The sequence below is a fragment of the Eleginops maclovinus genome, chromosome 15, assembly GCF_036324505.1.
Source record: "Eleginops maclovinus isolate JMC-PN-2008 ecotype Puerto Natales chromosome 15, JC_Emac_rtc_rv5, whole genome shotgun sequence".
Classification (NCBI taxonomy): Eukaryota; Metazoa; Chordata; class Actinopteri; order Perciformes; family Eleginopidae; genus Eleginops; species Eleginops maclovinus.
Window position 1 is genome coordinate 11,276,092 of NC_086363.1, and position 16,172 is coordinate 11,292,263.

Below are 16,172 nucleotides of genomic sequence, written 5' to 3' on the forward strand. Positions count from 1 at the left end.
CTCAGACACCGCACTACGTCCCATTCATCGGCACTGTTGGAAGACTCAGGGAAATTACATTTGCTTGAATTTGTACGTGGCGTAACACGATACCGGGTCAGACAAAATATCATTATCGCAGTGACCGCTTTGAATCCCCTACGGAGAAGCTCTGCAGTACACGCGGTCCAGATTGGAATATTATTGTGATGTTGTTGGCTTGATTATTGTTGTTGTGCAAACACAGACACAAAGTCACTCAACCTACATTTTTGGCTTGTCACGGACGGATGTAATCATATCATTCTGAAGTGTGTGATAAGGCAAACCATTAATGGCACCAAATATTAAACACAAAAGAGCTCAAACACATTTTCAAGCCTTACACTGGTTTAGCATATTTGGCATTCTGCATGTTGTTGTTTTTTGCATTCTCTATAAGCCATAGTCTTTTATGGTGGAGAACATTGGGCAACCAAGGTTTATGGAAATCTATCTTCAGTTACCTTAAGTTACCTAAATACCTCATTGGAAGGAACTAATTGCCAAACGTTATCATTATTTGTCAATGATATTTCAACCCTAGCAAAGTGTACTTACTTTTGCACACACAAATAATTGTCATAAATGATTATAACTGACATTTTGGAGGCATTTACTTCAGTTTTACTTCTGCATTAGTTGTTTGGATAATGAAGGCGAGGGTGTACTCAAAACAAACAATGTCCAGTCACATCTTTCCAGAACAGGCTTCTGTCTCAACCACTGCGCCCCCTCACTGTCGGCATGCTCCCTCATACCAAAATGCAGATTTTCCCTGTAAAAGTGAGGCCAGAAAACAATATTTCTGTTTGTCAAAAACAGTATAATTATACCACAAATATGAAAATTGGGTCAAATAGACTGTCAGACAGATCTGTATTTTTGCTGTGAAGTGGGCGGGGCCGTAATTTTGACCGGAAGTGATGTTATTTTTCTAGAAAAAAACTTGCAAAAGGCCCACATTTTTGGACAGTTTTTTCTGGAAAGCATGAATAGTGTTGCAGTTGTTTGTAGATACAAGAAGAAACATTGAAAAGAACAAGCTTTCCATCGCTGCGTTAAGTGGGTGTGACAGGAAGATTGTTGGTTTTGGAACACTTTTTGAAGAATTGTCAGATGCACACTCCCGAATTCGGTCAGAACGGTTTGCAGTAAAGACGTTCCAGATGCTGTTTGACCATCTGACAAGCACTCTGTTTGAAGAGAACTGTCACATTGAAAAGGTTGACGGCTCATGCTGTTTGCCCCGTTTGATTCTATGGTCTGTCTAGCAGTATCATCACTTTTCAAGATGTCACATTTGACATTGTGAGTAAAATTGTATCATAGCAAACAGTGTCAGCCTAAAATGTTTGAACAGGGATGATCCATGATTACCAGCAACTGTAGATAAGATGGCTGCTAATCGTGTGGAAAGGAAACTAACTGTGTTACAAGTCTGTGTGTATTTATTCATCCTTCAGTTTGATGTTGAAATTTAATAAAAGCTTGGAATTGAATGCTAGCAAATTATTATAAATTTTAAAAAAAGTAAATCTTGAGTACATAATACCAGTGTAATCAAATCTGACTGTGTAGCCAATGATAGTCATATTTTCCATTTATGACCAACAGCAGAGCACCACCGCATTTCTTTGGCATAAAGAAAGAACCTCGCAATTGACACTGTCTAAGAGCAAAGGTTGTGAAACTGTAAAAAAAGAGCTTAACAAAAAGTAGAAGGCTAAAGAAAGAAAAATAATCTATTCCATGACACTGAGTCTGGCGGAGCTCTGTCGCCAGGAAATTCAAGCGAATTTGGCGGATTATCGATAATTGGGTAACATTTTCGTAAGGTTTGCTACAAATAAGAATAAAAGGAGGCCAATAGAAGGTTCACATTGGATTTTCTACAGGCTTCAGTGCAGTGTGTTTCTTCTACTAAGCTCTTGTATGAAGTATTCTAATGCCAACTACATACCTGCAGCCATGAGGTCCTGACAATGGATGTAGGCAGCCTTGAAGTCCAGACACTGGAGAGCTTGCTCGGCCAGCAAGGTCAGCACCTGGCCTTTCCGCACATCCTTATCATCGCCTACACACAGATACACATTTATCAACATACAAACATGAAAGTGAGTTTTTAAAATATATGTCTTTAATCCTGACAAATGTCAACATGTCAACACACTAAATTAATCTTGTAATATTGAGCAACACGTACATCATCTTGTTGAATAAACCTCTTCATTAAATCTCTAACTGTATTAGCTGGCATGGCAGAACAAGACTACATATTAATCTGCCATAAATTGGGTTATTGGCAAGTCTGTTCATCTGAAAGAGGGGGAGTATGCAATATTATAAAAAATACAACCCTCCCGTCTGGCCAAGACAGGAATAAATCCAGGTTTGATATCTTAACGTTGGTGGGATCGTTGGTGGTGTTAGCATTCAGGTGGTCAGCTTAGGTCAATCTTTGATCTTAGGCTAAGTTCAGTAAACAAAAGGGAGAGGACGGGACGATCAAAAGAGGCAAAGCAAAAAACAGGACTTCTGAAAAAACCTGCACACTGCAGATCAAAGAACGTGGGCGGAGATGAAGAAATTAGATGGTCCTGGATGGGTCTCTGTGTGTGTGTGTGTGTGTGTGTGTGTGTGTGTGTGTGTGTGTGTGTGTGTGTGTGTGTGTGTGTGTGTGTGTGTGTGTGTGTGTGTGTGTGTGTGTGTGTGTGTGAGTGTTTTTGTACTGGGTGAGTGACAGAAAGAGATGCAGTGTTTACTGCAAGCGGGAAAGAGGTGTTAGTCAAATGTCGTCAGGGTGACTGGTGAAAGGGTGTCTTCAAAAGCTGTCGAGACCTTAATATAGAGAAGGTTTGTGTGTGTGTGTGTGTGTGTGTGTGTGTGTGTGTGTGTGTGTGTGTGTGTGTGTGTGTGTGTGTGTGTGTGTGTGTGTGTGTGTGTGTGTGTTCTTTCAGACAACATGCTTTTATCAAGACATTCTCTGGCATTTATTTCAAGTCGATCTAAATCAGACATCTTGGGAATCCAATTGAAGCCTTTACCTGTCGTTCATGGGCCAATCAAAGGTGGGAATGGATGAAAAAGGTGAGAAGTGTCAGAAAAACAACAGAAAAGAAAGACTAAATCAATAAGCTCCGACTGCAAAATTAAATCCCTGACGCTTTTTACTGGATCACCAGGATCCTCACTGAGTCAGCAGCATAATTTAATTCTTATTTCAAATATCATAATTATTGATTACTTCAGACAATAACAACTATTTTTCCTTAGCTGTACCCCGTAAAATGGAATGATTTACAGAGCATTTCTGTATACCAAGCAGGGAACCCAAACCCTTAGGGTTTTTAACCGGTGTGCTGGTGATACCTGCATTAAATATTCACCAAAGAGCCCTGGAGCTATGCGCCCTTCAAAAGCCTCCCCCTGCATTTATTTATTTAAAAATGTGTTTATTCCTCTTCTCATCTCCCTCTGCCTCTTTTTTTCAGAAGCCACACAGTGAGAGCTGCCTGCTGACTAAAAGTGAGCAGCACAAACACAGAAGTGCCACAAGGCCGGTTAGCAGGTTTCCTTTAGCTGGTGGAAACCTGCTCTGAGACCTACGAGAGACTCAAAGAGAGCCGGCGGAGTAAGCCACGAGTTAAGAGATGGAGGACAGAAGAAGGGGGGGAAAAAACGCACATGGGTAGACTGACGGATGCAGAAAAGGCTGGTTTTCTTGAAGAGAAGACAGATGAAACAAACTGAATCAATTTAGAGCACGACGGGTAACAGGATGACATCTTAGACTTTCCTTCATATCAGTGTCACATGGTGGCTGTATTTGTTTGAGTGGATCCCAATAGTCAAAAACAAAAGATATTTATACAAAAATGGTTTACCTTCATTCATTTTAAAGTCCTTTTTGGAATTCCAAATACTTAATTAAGTTGCACGGTACTTCCAGGATCCCTATTGTAAAGAGCATTGACTGCAGATAAACATGGAGGGTGATGTGCTGAAAATGATGTGTTGAAAAATCTAGCACCACCACCTCCATTTAAGGGTGAACAGGTGTGATATGCTGTGTGCGGGACTGCACAGCATATCAATACATTTTCCCATGTCACTCTTTCAGAACGTGTGCTCCAATAATAACTAGAAGGGAGTAGCTGGCAACACTGCGATTTTGGGGAGATTATGAGCTTCCAGGCCAAAGTTACATTTTCTAAATCTGCAGCCATAACACCAGCTCTGGCAGATTTAGAAGCTCCCCTTACATTTTACACATGATAGGCCCAGAGTAAATTGCTTTTGTTTGGTCAAACAAGAAGGCCATAACTAACACCAGTGTGATGGAGTGCCAAACCAGGGAGCCATAACACCAGCTCTGCCAGATTTAGAAGCCCTCCCTGCCATTTTATACACCAGGAATCCAGAGTAAAATGGTCTTGTTTGCTTAAAACCCAGTGTGATATTCATGAGATTATGACCTTCCTGGCCAAAATTACAGAGGGGTTGCCAAATCTGGCAGCCATAACACCAGCTCTGGCAGATTTAGATGCGCTCCTTAAATATTTAACCTAGTATGCTCAGAGTAAATAGCTTTTGTTTGCCCAAAGTAAAGGGGTATAACTAACACCAGTTTGAATTTGGTGAGATTATGACCATCCTTGTAAAAATACAGGAGGGGTGCCAACATTAAGTTCTTGTGTCGACTCATCAGCTGCAGTCTGTGCCCGTTGTGATACTGTATTGCAGTCTGTAATCCCTTATAGGAGATTTGATTAGTTTTTTACAAAGAATTATGAAAGATAAGCGAAATATTTATCCAAAGTCCATTGGTAATCACACCATAGCAGCAGGCTAATGTAAACATGTTTGGTAAGAAAATGTGCTGATTGTGGTTTCAGAAATCATCTACAAAAACGAACGTGAGATTGATGACATGATGATATGGCTTTAATAGAACTAGATCCGTCTGACAACTTAAATAGCAAGATTTATTTCAGCATCTGTCAGCTATAAAAGGGGTTTTAAGATAGACATTTTTTTTTACCTGAGTCAACATGGGGAGATTTAAATAGGTCCAAAAGTGGGTGCCTCGATTGTCAGAACATACGGGTATATACATATAAAATGATACTCATAATATTGTCTGTAAATCTTTATTAGCTTTTGGGAACAATAACTGGGATTTGGGCTAAAATGAGGGCAGACAGATAAAAATGGGAAGCATTGTGAACTTGTTTGCGGTGATATTTATGGATGATCTGCCTTTCAGAAACAACATCTTTCCATCCAACCTACTCTCAGAGTCAGATAGTGGTGTGTACAGATATGAATAATAGCCTAGAACTGAACCTGCCCCTGACTGCAAGCACAGTGTCTGGGGAGGGAAATATGCTTGCTCCTTTAGTGTGTGTGTGTGTGTGTGTGTGTGTGTGTGTGTGTGTGTGTGTGTGTGTGTGTGTGTGTGTGTGTGTGTGTGTGTGTGTGTGTGTGTGTGTGTGTGTGTGTGTGTGTGTGTGTGTGTGTATTGATTTTCACTTGCAAACTGCAACACTGCTCATGAAGATGAATTTCCCTAAGAACTGTCAGAGCGCTCCCTGAAAGTACCCACGCAGGCTGGGATGTGTCGCCGTGCCTCGTGTGGGCGGTCCTTCTCTCACTTAATCCCATAAGCTTTGTCATGAGATCACGATCAGAGAAGAGTCTTGTTAATTGAACGTTTCACCCCAAAAAAAAAGAGTAGAAAGGTGATGTGATCAGTGGTCCTTCGATATCGTGTGTGTGTGTATTTACCTGCCACTCTGAGGAGCGAGGCCAAATTCAGCAGAGTGGTGGACTGCTTGTAGGCGCTGGAGCATTGGGCGATGCACTCCTCTACGAGAGACAGACGGTCGGTTCGCAGGCGCACTGGGAGGGAAAAGAAGGGAGGCAGAAGGAGGAGGGGTGTCAGACATGTTGGGCTAATTACTGTACTCAATCTGGAAGAGTTGTAGCTGACGGTACAAATGATGGTGTGGAAATGATGGATGCAGCTGCGGTCGTGGTGTCTGAAAAAATAAAAGGAATGCTGCAAAGATTGTAAAAAGTAAAGCCCGACCCTTATAATATATCACATCATTTGCATTGTCATTATTTGTGTCAGTAACAGTGAAAGTAACTACAAGCTGAAACACGCATTATGCCAATTATGTGAAATCATTTTTACTTATGTCTCTATATATCTTTCTACCTGCCTCAATGTTTATGTCTTCATCTAAATCTGCCTGCTAGAACATTTGTCAGGATTCACGTGTTTGCAAATCAGAGCTTATCTTTAGTCAGCCAATACTTTACGCTCAATAATTCCTCAAAAAATGAATTTTAAAATCCTGTACCACACTCCCTTGTTAACTGTAATCCTGTAAAAAGTGCAACAATTTCTTTTACATATTTGGCATTTATGGCTTTGTTGTTGTAGTCTAAGCAATTCACAGCGCAAACATGACTCTACACATGTATCTCTTGAACATTTGTTAAATATATATACGCTAGTGAAGAACATATTTCCTGAGGATTTACTGCTCAGTGTTTGACATTTTGGTTCAGTTCTTCTCCTATGAAAAGGATTGTAATATATACTTAGGAAGGTTTATAAACAAGGTTTACAACTTTTTTCATAATACGAATTCAACAACTCCCAAAAATCCATTTCCATATTTTGGTTTCTTTTGCTTGCACCGAAAACCTAAGAAATGGCGTGTTTAGTGGCTCCACGGGCCTCTGAGCTTTCTCTGCACCCTGCAGAGGATCTTTATGGCTTGGCATCACTTTAGGCGAGGCCTAGAGGGAATGCTGGAGAGGGTGGTGTGTGAGTGTGTTTGTGTGCGTTTTGTATAAAGCATTGCCAAAGGCGCTGTTTGGGGGGGGATGCAGCCTAAGATGGATTACCTTTGCTCAAATTCTCTCACTTCATACTTGTGCGTGATTATCTGCGAGTGCACGGAGGTACAGGGATATGGCTTTTTGTTTTGTGAAAAAGAAAGACTGGCGTGTTTGTGTTTGGACATTATTTTGTCATGTCATTTGTCATGTGTCCTTGAGTCCGAACAACACATTTTACATGGGCACCGCAGGCAAAACAGTATCCAGCCGTTGGGCCTGGACATTCTACACCCCCGTTTTTTTCATTATCACTTTCTGTCCCATTCTTCCTTCATCCTTTCCTTCCCATACTTTTTTTTCGAAAATCTTGGTCTCTCTTGCAGGTACAGTGGCAAGTGAAAAAATAATGTGAGAAGAGAGCATGGAGTGAGGTGAAGAGGCGTGAGAGTAAGGGAGCAAAGAAGGAGTGGGAAGAGGAAAAAAAACAAGGAATAAGTGACGAAGAGAGAGAGGAAGAAGGAGGGAGAGATGGCTCTCCCTGTCACAGCGGTTTTATGCTGGCAGCTCAGTTTGATGAGGGCAAAAGAGGGAAGAGAGCAGAAGCCTCGGAGGCAAACAACACCTCGGTTCAGAGGTGAGGCAATGAGGGGCCAAGCTGCTGCAGACCGGCTCCACAGTTCCCTTTAAAAGAGAGCCATGCCTGGAAACCACTGCAATAGGGTACTGAGGTGGAGAGAAAAGGATGAGTGTGGAGGAGAATACTGATTGGTCAGGGTTACAGATGGAGCTGAAATCTGAAATATTATGCGAGTGTAGAAGAGAGCAAACATGCAGAGCGCTAACGCTTCAATCCTAATTAGGCCATCAGGCAGATGTTGTTTTCACAACAGTTGATCCGTGAATACCATATATTTCTTATAGTGGCAAGAAGAGGTGACATATGGAAACGGGATGGAGGTTGGATGGGTGATGGAGGTGGGCAACAGCATGTCTGAGTTGAAATTAAGTCACAGCACAGACAACTCAATTGACACAAATATATACTGTAAAGTACCTTGCAGTGGCAGGATGCTGGCGTTGAAGTCTTCCAGTTGGCTGAGGGCGCTGATGAGGTCCAGTTCCTCCTGGATGCTCGGAGGACAGTCTGTGATCAGCTGGAGACACGCCCTGCAGAAGACAACGGCCGGTTAAAACAGGAGAACTTGTTTGGGGAAATGTGCATGCTACTATTGGAGACATTCTGGGTTATGCAATAGCCAAGGAATGCACAATTTTATACCTTGGAAATATAAATGATTGTGTGATTGATAAGGGTATATACAGAAGTGGACAAAATTGTTGGTACCCTTCCGTTAAAGAAAGAGAAACCCACAATGGCCACAGTGGCTTTTCAAGAAACTATAAGTGATATGTTTATGAGAAACCCTGATAATAGCAACTTGCAACCATGAATGCTAAATATCAGTTTGATGTTATGGTCTTGTTCTTTATTTCTCTACCTTTGCTGTGAGCTGGGACGCCACAAGGTAACATGTACAATGTTTTGCTGTTGAATGTACAAACAGACACTCAATAAAAACTCAAGTTTAAAACAACAAAGGAGAACCTATGCTAAGCTAACCATGTGTGTATGGATCTTCTTCTCCGTCAGAAAGCAGATAACATGTTCCCCAAAATGTCTTACAGGTCGGAGGAAATCATTTTAAGCATTGTTCGGACAGAATAGCATACATTGTTGGATTTTAAACACCTACCCATAACATTTATCTAATAGTATTCTAGTAAAGTGTTGTAAAGCAGCTTTTCATTGCCTGCTAAACTTTGCTGGAAGGTATAAATGAGTTTTGTTTACTAAAAAAGGACCCACTTTTAAAGTTGTAACAAACTTGTCCATTAATTCTGACGTTTGTGAAGTTTGATCAGAAACCTGAAGAGACTGCTCAAATGGATTTATTTACAAAGTCTAGACTATTTTTGATGTGTCTATAACAGGGGAGTTTTCTCCTCCAACAGTATCCACACTCATTACCCTTAATAGGATTATGTAGCACATCACTTAGCATATGTAACAGTACACTCAATGTGCCTGCTCAAGATGCAAGTACACGCTCTCATTTTCTCTGTTTTTCATCACATAATTATACAGCGAAGCATCGTACGGCAAGGATTGAGAGAGAACAGAGGAAAAAAACGTAAATGATTCATTTACAAATAAATAAATCCCACATGAAACAACAGCTTATGGAACAGCTCTGACGTCAGTGCCAGTTGAGTACAGAGGAGGCAATTCGCCCTTTGAGTGTATAATCATCCAGAAAACGCACACAGAACAACATTTTTCTTTAATTTCCAACAAAGACATCGAGAAGAGGCGTCTCAGAATATCTATCAGCGTAATGAAACCCAAACACACGTCTTCACAACAGGTTTGAATAAGGGTTGTTAACAGACTAGAGTACACACACTCTGCAAAACACTCAGCAGCTTCCCACTCTTGTTGTTCTTGCCAGGAACAAGAGGTTTGTCCTGGCAAATGAAAGCGGAGGAAAGGGCTGTGGATGGGCGAATGAGAGACAGAAAGAGGGCATGGTGATTATGTACTCGTGATGTGAAGTATCTGCAGGCGTGTGTTTTGTGAGTTCGCGTTAAAAAAAAAAAAGACGAAGGGGAGAAAATATATTTGGGTTTTGCGTGGTCACGATGTGCTTTGCACTAGTACTCTGTTGTTTGTGGAAAGCTACTTACTGTTAAACAGACTCCGATTTATCAATGGAACGCCATAGTAAAGGTCTTCTCTAAAACAAGCAGATGGAGTACTGACGCAATAGTTCTTTCTCCATCTTAATTTCCTCCATTCTTTTCTGACTCTCCTACCTAAACAAGGGCTTGTATGAGAGACATCTTTAAATCACTTCTTAAAACTCGCCTTTTTGTTAAAGCTTTTAACTAAAGACTACACCACTCACAGTATGTGCACATACTGAGGACATTCATCAGCCATCTACTGTTGATAATAGTCTAAATATGGAAAAGTCTGTCATGGCAGCCTCACTTCAAACAATATCAACCATCCCTTTAGGGACTGATTCTGTGTTTGTTGTCTCTGTGAGACTGTGCCTCTCTTCTATCCATCAGTGATGCTCATTTGGAATTGGAAGGGATTCCCGTGTTATTTTAAGAGGGATCTTGTTGTCCTTGTTTTAAACTTGCCTGGTGCAACTGACCGCATCCTCTCAGGACACAGGTAGGGGGCAGTTTGTGTGTCTGTCCGAGCAAGGAGAGAGTCTGTGCCTTTTAGATGTGTGTCTCTGGAGCAGTTATTTTTAATCTAAAGGACACACGCAGCCAGTCTGTACAGGGCATTAATTTCAGTGCAAACGTGCACAAGTTGAGACACTACTCTCCATCTCCATTTGAGAAATGTGAAGCAGGTAACACACACACACACACACACACACACACAGACACACACAACACACACACACACAGTGGGAGTGGTACAATGGATGATGGTGTCCAAGCCTGTGGAGGGGTGCCTCTGCATTTGTTACTATAAATGAATGACGACCCAATTACTGTCCCACTTCCCCACTAGGAACAGCCGGTAAGGTTAGAAACCCACCAGCCCCCCTCTGAGATCAGAGACTAGCAACTGACACAAATGTACTCCCACACAAACACTTGTACTTGCTATACACTTCATGCAACATGGAATAGGAGATTAAATAAAAGCAGCCGCCATTATTATTTCCCTGGGGGTCATTATAGCATAAAAACATCAACAACACGCAAGGTCAACATCTCAGGCAGCATGCCAACAATTCAAGTTTGTACAAGATTGGTGGAAAAATCCATACAAAGTTCATAGAAATTGTGAAGGTTAAACATCTGTCTTACACACTGAGGCCTTGACGAATAAACAAAAGTATTTTATAAGTATATTTATTTCACTGCACCTAATTCAATAGACAGTTCCAAAAATGTGAACATTTCACAAGCGTCGAAATAGATTAAAGCCCATCCTTCAGAACTAAATTGTGCTTTCAAAAATGTATTCCTTTTGAAAGAGTTTCCTTTTTTACTAATATGCCCTGGGTTAGTTTGAATCCATCCTTTAAAAAAGTGATACAGTGAGTAGGGCTTTAATTTAGAAAGGGAATTACGAAGAAGGCCAATCTGAAGTGCAAAGTCGAGCAATACAGAGTTTTCCTTTCTTGTTTGCACCACCGAGAATCTGCATTGTGTTTTAAATAATAATATAAGTGATAATACTCATAAGGACGTTTTCCCATGACGTCTATTCCGCACGAACATGATTGGTTGTTTGCTTTGTTTGCGGTGTAAAACCTCGGGAAAAAACGACCACGTTCCTCAGACGTTTCAGACTAGTCTTCTTAGACATCCAGCTGAAACCGGTGGCCAAAAATACACAGAGTCGCTGCAGGACGGGATTCAGGTAAGAGGGTGGGCGGGGGCTTACCATGGTTGGTTTGTTGCTAATGCCATGCAACCCACAAATTACGTCAAAGATGAATTTTACATCACGTATGAACCCGAAACCTAACCCACCCATTTTTGAACGGCTTTCCCATACTTGGATCAGGAGAGGGAGACAACCTTTTTTGTTGAAATGTTCTCTTAACACTCAGGAGAGACATATATATGAATTAAAGACATTAAAAAGTGCATTTTGCATAATAGTGCATAATATTCATGTTCTTTGTGTAGATAATATAGACAAAAACACATTGACGCTCAAATTATATCACGACAAACCACACCTCTGGTATGTTAAAAAGCCTTATAAAGCAAAACTACAAGGAAAATGTGTCTCTTAATCGAATTATCGCATTTAAGACGTGAGAACTAGCTAATCCAACTGGTCTCTGAACGTTGAGAAATGTGGGGGGGGGTTTTTTCTTCTTACCTGGCCAGGCCCATGCAGGGGTCAGTCAGCGTCGTGGAGGAGTTGAAGTACTCTCTGGCAGCAGCCAATACTAATTCCAGGCTGTTGTCGTAGCCCACCTTCAGAGCGTAACCTTTACCCCGGAAAGAGAGGCTGACAGGAACATCCTGGCTGACCTGGAAACATGAATATAACATTTACAGATCAAAGGGACAGCAGCATTAGCATTCATTTTTGGAGGTTTAATGTCTGGAGATCCCAATGGGCAGTGTGAATGTAAAAGGGAGTCGGAGTCATGTTTAATATACCTTGGAGCAGTGCATGAGCTGCCCTGCCAGGCGTACGTTCTCCACGCGGCTGGAACACAGCAGCGACTCAACAAAGACCTGCAGCAGTCAGGAGGAGAAGGATATTATAAAAGGAGAGATGGTGTTTCACTGAGAACTGCAGTTGGAATTCAGTGATTAGGGAGTACAACACAGCTCCATTTGAGAAATGTGAAGCAAAGTGTTCTTCAGGGGGGGAAAGGTGCACTCAGACACTTGAAATTGCACACTTCACCTTTTTTAATCAACAATTATCTTGGTAGAGTTCCTTTTCCTTTTCATGAAATGTGCATTTAGAACCACAGATGACGCACTTTGTTCTCTATATGAGATTATATAGGCCTTCATTTTATTATACACCTATGGTGCCATTATGTGATTACACACTTGATCCCCGTCTGATGAAGCCGGTGTACTAAAAGGTTGTTATTTAATATCTCTGACATCAAGTGAAGACGTCGGTGTGCGGGAGTCTTTTTCTGCTTTTTTAATCAACAATTTTCTTCACAAATCTGATAATAGCATGTCAAATATGTTTTGCTGATCTTACCTGGTGACACGTTTCCGGTTTCAGACAGGTGTAGACATTCTGCTGCATGTCAAGCAGGTCCTGCAATAGACCTCTCCACACTGTTTCGCTCACTGGAGGGTTTCTGCAACACACATAAATGTTAAGTACATTGAACGAATGCTGGCATACATATCTGTGCGTAAGTGTCTTTCTAAGTTCTTACTTGCGGCCAGTGTGGCGGCACAGTTTGACCATCAGTTGGTGCGCCTCCTCTTCACTGGTCTGGCTGTTCCTCACATATGAAATGGGCTTCTGCAGGCCGTGCTTCTCCAGAATCTCCACCACACTGTTAAGCAAGAAGCACAGACTTTCACAATATATAACTCGATTTTGTCATAAAGCAGGTCAGGCAGATAATAGCAAGAATCTAGCCATCCAATACACATCATGACACGGGGGGAAACAAATGGACACGTTCCAATAGTGACAATGCTTTGTGCCTGTAGCACATCAGGCTGCACAATCAAGAGATAAGCATGTAAGCCATTTTGTAACCCGAACATAGAATCTGCACTGTCTGTACAAATGACTTTGACCTGCCCTTGCATCTGCACCCTCACATGTAAATACATTTAACAATCAGAACCAAAATATTTATAATGGCTCTGGAAACAATTAAGAGACCACTGCAGCATTATCAGTTCCTCTGGTTTTACTATTTATGGGGATGTGTTTGAGTAAAAAACAATATATATTTTATTCTATGAACTACTGACAACATTTCTGTGTTGGAATTCAACAGACACTGGAATGGCTGCCATACAGATTGAGATTTAAGAAATATCTTGAATGGTCCCTTCATTTTTTCCAGAGCTGTATGTTCATTCAACTGATCCACATTTGACCTTGTTGTGATATCTAGTTTTAACAGTTACTATATAATTGTATTTTTGTATTATTTTTGTTTACCTTGTGTGAATCTGTACTGTCCTGTTTTTCACCCTGACTCTGTTGCTGTTTTAACTCCTGAATTACGGGGATAAATAAAGGTCCATTTTATCTTCGTGACATACAGCGCTTTTTATAAACTAATTTGAAGAAAACTGTCAAAGAACAAAGACGAAAATGACATTTAAACTTAAACTGTTACTTGGAGGTGGAAGAATCTAATTGCTGAAGATTACAAAAGTGCTATAGGCAACATAAAATGAACCATTGTCTGCACACATTTTTGCATTTAAACAGTCAAATGTATGCAGTGTTTTTCAACATACTGTAGATGCACTATCAAAAACATATAGTGGGATGCTAAAGTGTAATCATATTTAGTTTTTTGATAATTTGTTAAGCATTTACCATTACTAGTACAGCAAGATTGATAGGAAAGAGAAAGAAAAATATGCTGCAATGGCAGAGGATTGTACCCTAAATATTGTCTTGCACTCCTAAATATAATAAGTAAAGAAAAACAACAAAAGAAAAACAGACAAACACAGTATCAAGTCACATTAATCGACTCGTGTTTACAGTAGAGGACAGGATGATTGGCAGCGATAGGTGTCAAAGAAAAAAAGGATTGGGGGTAAAAAAATATGTTTAAAAAAACAAATTCAAGGTAAAGCACAGATGTGAAAGACAGAAGATGTGTTCGCTCTAAGCTTTTCATTATTTTTGGCAGCAGATAGTCATTTTGAAGCCACGGTGCAGATGGAGGAAGTGTAGAGCAACGCTGAGGATCCACATGATAATCTACACGCCAGAGCGCAGCACCTCTTTGTAAGCGTGTGTTTGTCTTGGAGCATGTGAGTGCTGGCAGTCATATATGACCCAGGGAGAGAGTGCATGCATGTGTGTGTTGACGTGAGATTAGCATTGCCCCCCCCCCCCCCCCCCCCCGTCTCAGCAGGGTCGTGCAGCTACAGATGTTCGCTCTCTGCTGAAACTCATTAGCATAGTAAACAGGTGAGTATGTGTATGTGCCTGCGCGTGCGGGCGTGAGCAAAAGGTAGAGGCAGACAACAAGCCTTGATATTAACAGTGTGTGTGTGTGTGTGTGTGTGTGTGTGTGTGTGTGTGTGTGTGTGTGTGTGTGTGTGTGTGTGTGTGTGTGTGTGTGTGTGTGTGTGTGTGTTCAAGTGCGAGAGTGTCTGCATGTTCTCTGTGCACATATTAATGTGCAAGCAAGTGGTAGTGGCAGCAGCTGAACAGCTTTTATTCCGAAGGCTCTCTGGGAGCAGACACTTCGCATTAATGCCTGATTCATCTGGGTGAGAGTGTGTGTGTGTGTGCAACTCACAATGCTTCAGCACAAAATATACATGAACATACTTTCCAGTGTCCCCAGGCTGCGTTTGCGCATGGTTGTGTGTGGCTGCTTGTAAATATGTGTGGATATTTGTCTACAAAGGCCAACGCTGGCTTTCCTGTTGATGCTACCTCCTCCTCCTCATCATCATCATCATTTACATTCCCTTCAGGCTCCCAACCAACCCCTGCCTTCATCCTTGTCCTCCTTCCTTCCTCCTCAGCACTTCAATGCGTTTGGAAGTTCACCCTGAGGGGAGGGGTGGAGGAGAAAGAGACAGACACGTAGGTGATTCTAACCTGTAACGGAGAAAATGCCTGAGGCTGTTTGAATACCACGAGACAGACAGAGGTCCTTTGATATCGTGTGTGAGTGTGTGTGTGTGTGTGTGTGTGTGTGTGTGTGTGTGTGTGTGTGTGTGTGTGTGTGTGTGTGTGTGTGTGTGTGTGTGTGTGTGTGTTTAGATTTCAAGTCCATGTCTCCTCTCCTTCATAGTGTCTCCATCAGGCCCGTGAAGAGGGGAGGGAGGTAATAAGCATTGCTACAAAGTGAACATTTCCCAAGCAATGCAGCACTAATCACCAAAGTGATGGGCTCCTCATCACCACTTTAAATGCCTTGCTAACGGGCATAGGGGTCATGTACGGACAAAGGACCGGAGTTAAGAATTATAAAAGACTGTAATTATGCAAAATGAATATGAGAGAAAATGAAATAAATAGGCTCTCTATATCTCGAGGTCTGAACGTAGCTTATGTTTAGGAAAAGGCTGTGATGAGAGGCTGAAATATGACCTACCTGAGATGCTTCTCAAGTTTGTCCACCTTATCGTGGAGGGATGCGGTGATGTCCGTGTCTTGTCTGTATGAGGATACGACAAGAAGTTAGTTTGTGTTCATGTCATTAAAAAGCACTAAACAGTAGAACAAATTAGAGAAACAAATCCTTTTCAGTATAAAGTGTGTGCATAGTTTGAACGTGCATGCCTGCCTGTGTGGGTACCTATACAGTGTATGTGTGGGTGTGAGTGTGGCCTACCACTGTGAGGCTGTGCTCAAATTCTACTAAAAATAAAACCCCATGATGCTTTGCCCTGAGGCAAAGGATTCTGGTTCAGGCTGGCCTGAACCCCACTAGGGTCCTGACCCTGATGAAACAACTTTGTGTGTGTGCGTCAGTGAGGGAGTGTTTTTTTTTACATTATCCGACTGTTTTCACACACGCATAAAATCTTGACCTATCAATGTA

General features: G+C 41.5%; 1 protein-coding gene across 1 annotated transcript in view; it reads right to left on the minus strand.

Annotated features, from left to right (window-relative positions):
* Positions 1-16,172, minus strand: part of nbas (NBAS subunit of NRZ tethering complex) — a 153,615-nt gene that overhangs the window by 86,969 nt on the left and 50,474 nt on the right. Inside the window, exons 27-34 of the mRNA XM_063902089.1 lie at positions 15,723-15,785; positions 12,843-12,965; positions 12,659-12,761; positions 12,091-12,168; positions 11,804-11,958; positions 7,931-8,043; positions 5,809-5,922; positions 1,982-2,095 (exon numbers count right to left, since the gene is read on the minus strand). Coding sequence (XP_063758159.1) covers positions 1,982-2,095; positions 5,809-5,922; positions 7,931-8,043; positions 11,804-11,958; positions 12,091-12,168; positions 12,659-12,761; positions 12,843-12,965; positions 15,723-15,785 — 863 coding nt within the window. The remainder of the gene's footprint in view (positions 1-1,981; positions 2,096-5,808; positions 5,923-7,930; positions 8,044-11,803; positions 11,959-12,090; positions 12,169-12,658; positions 12,762-12,842; positions 12,966-15,722; positions 15,786-16,172) is intronic.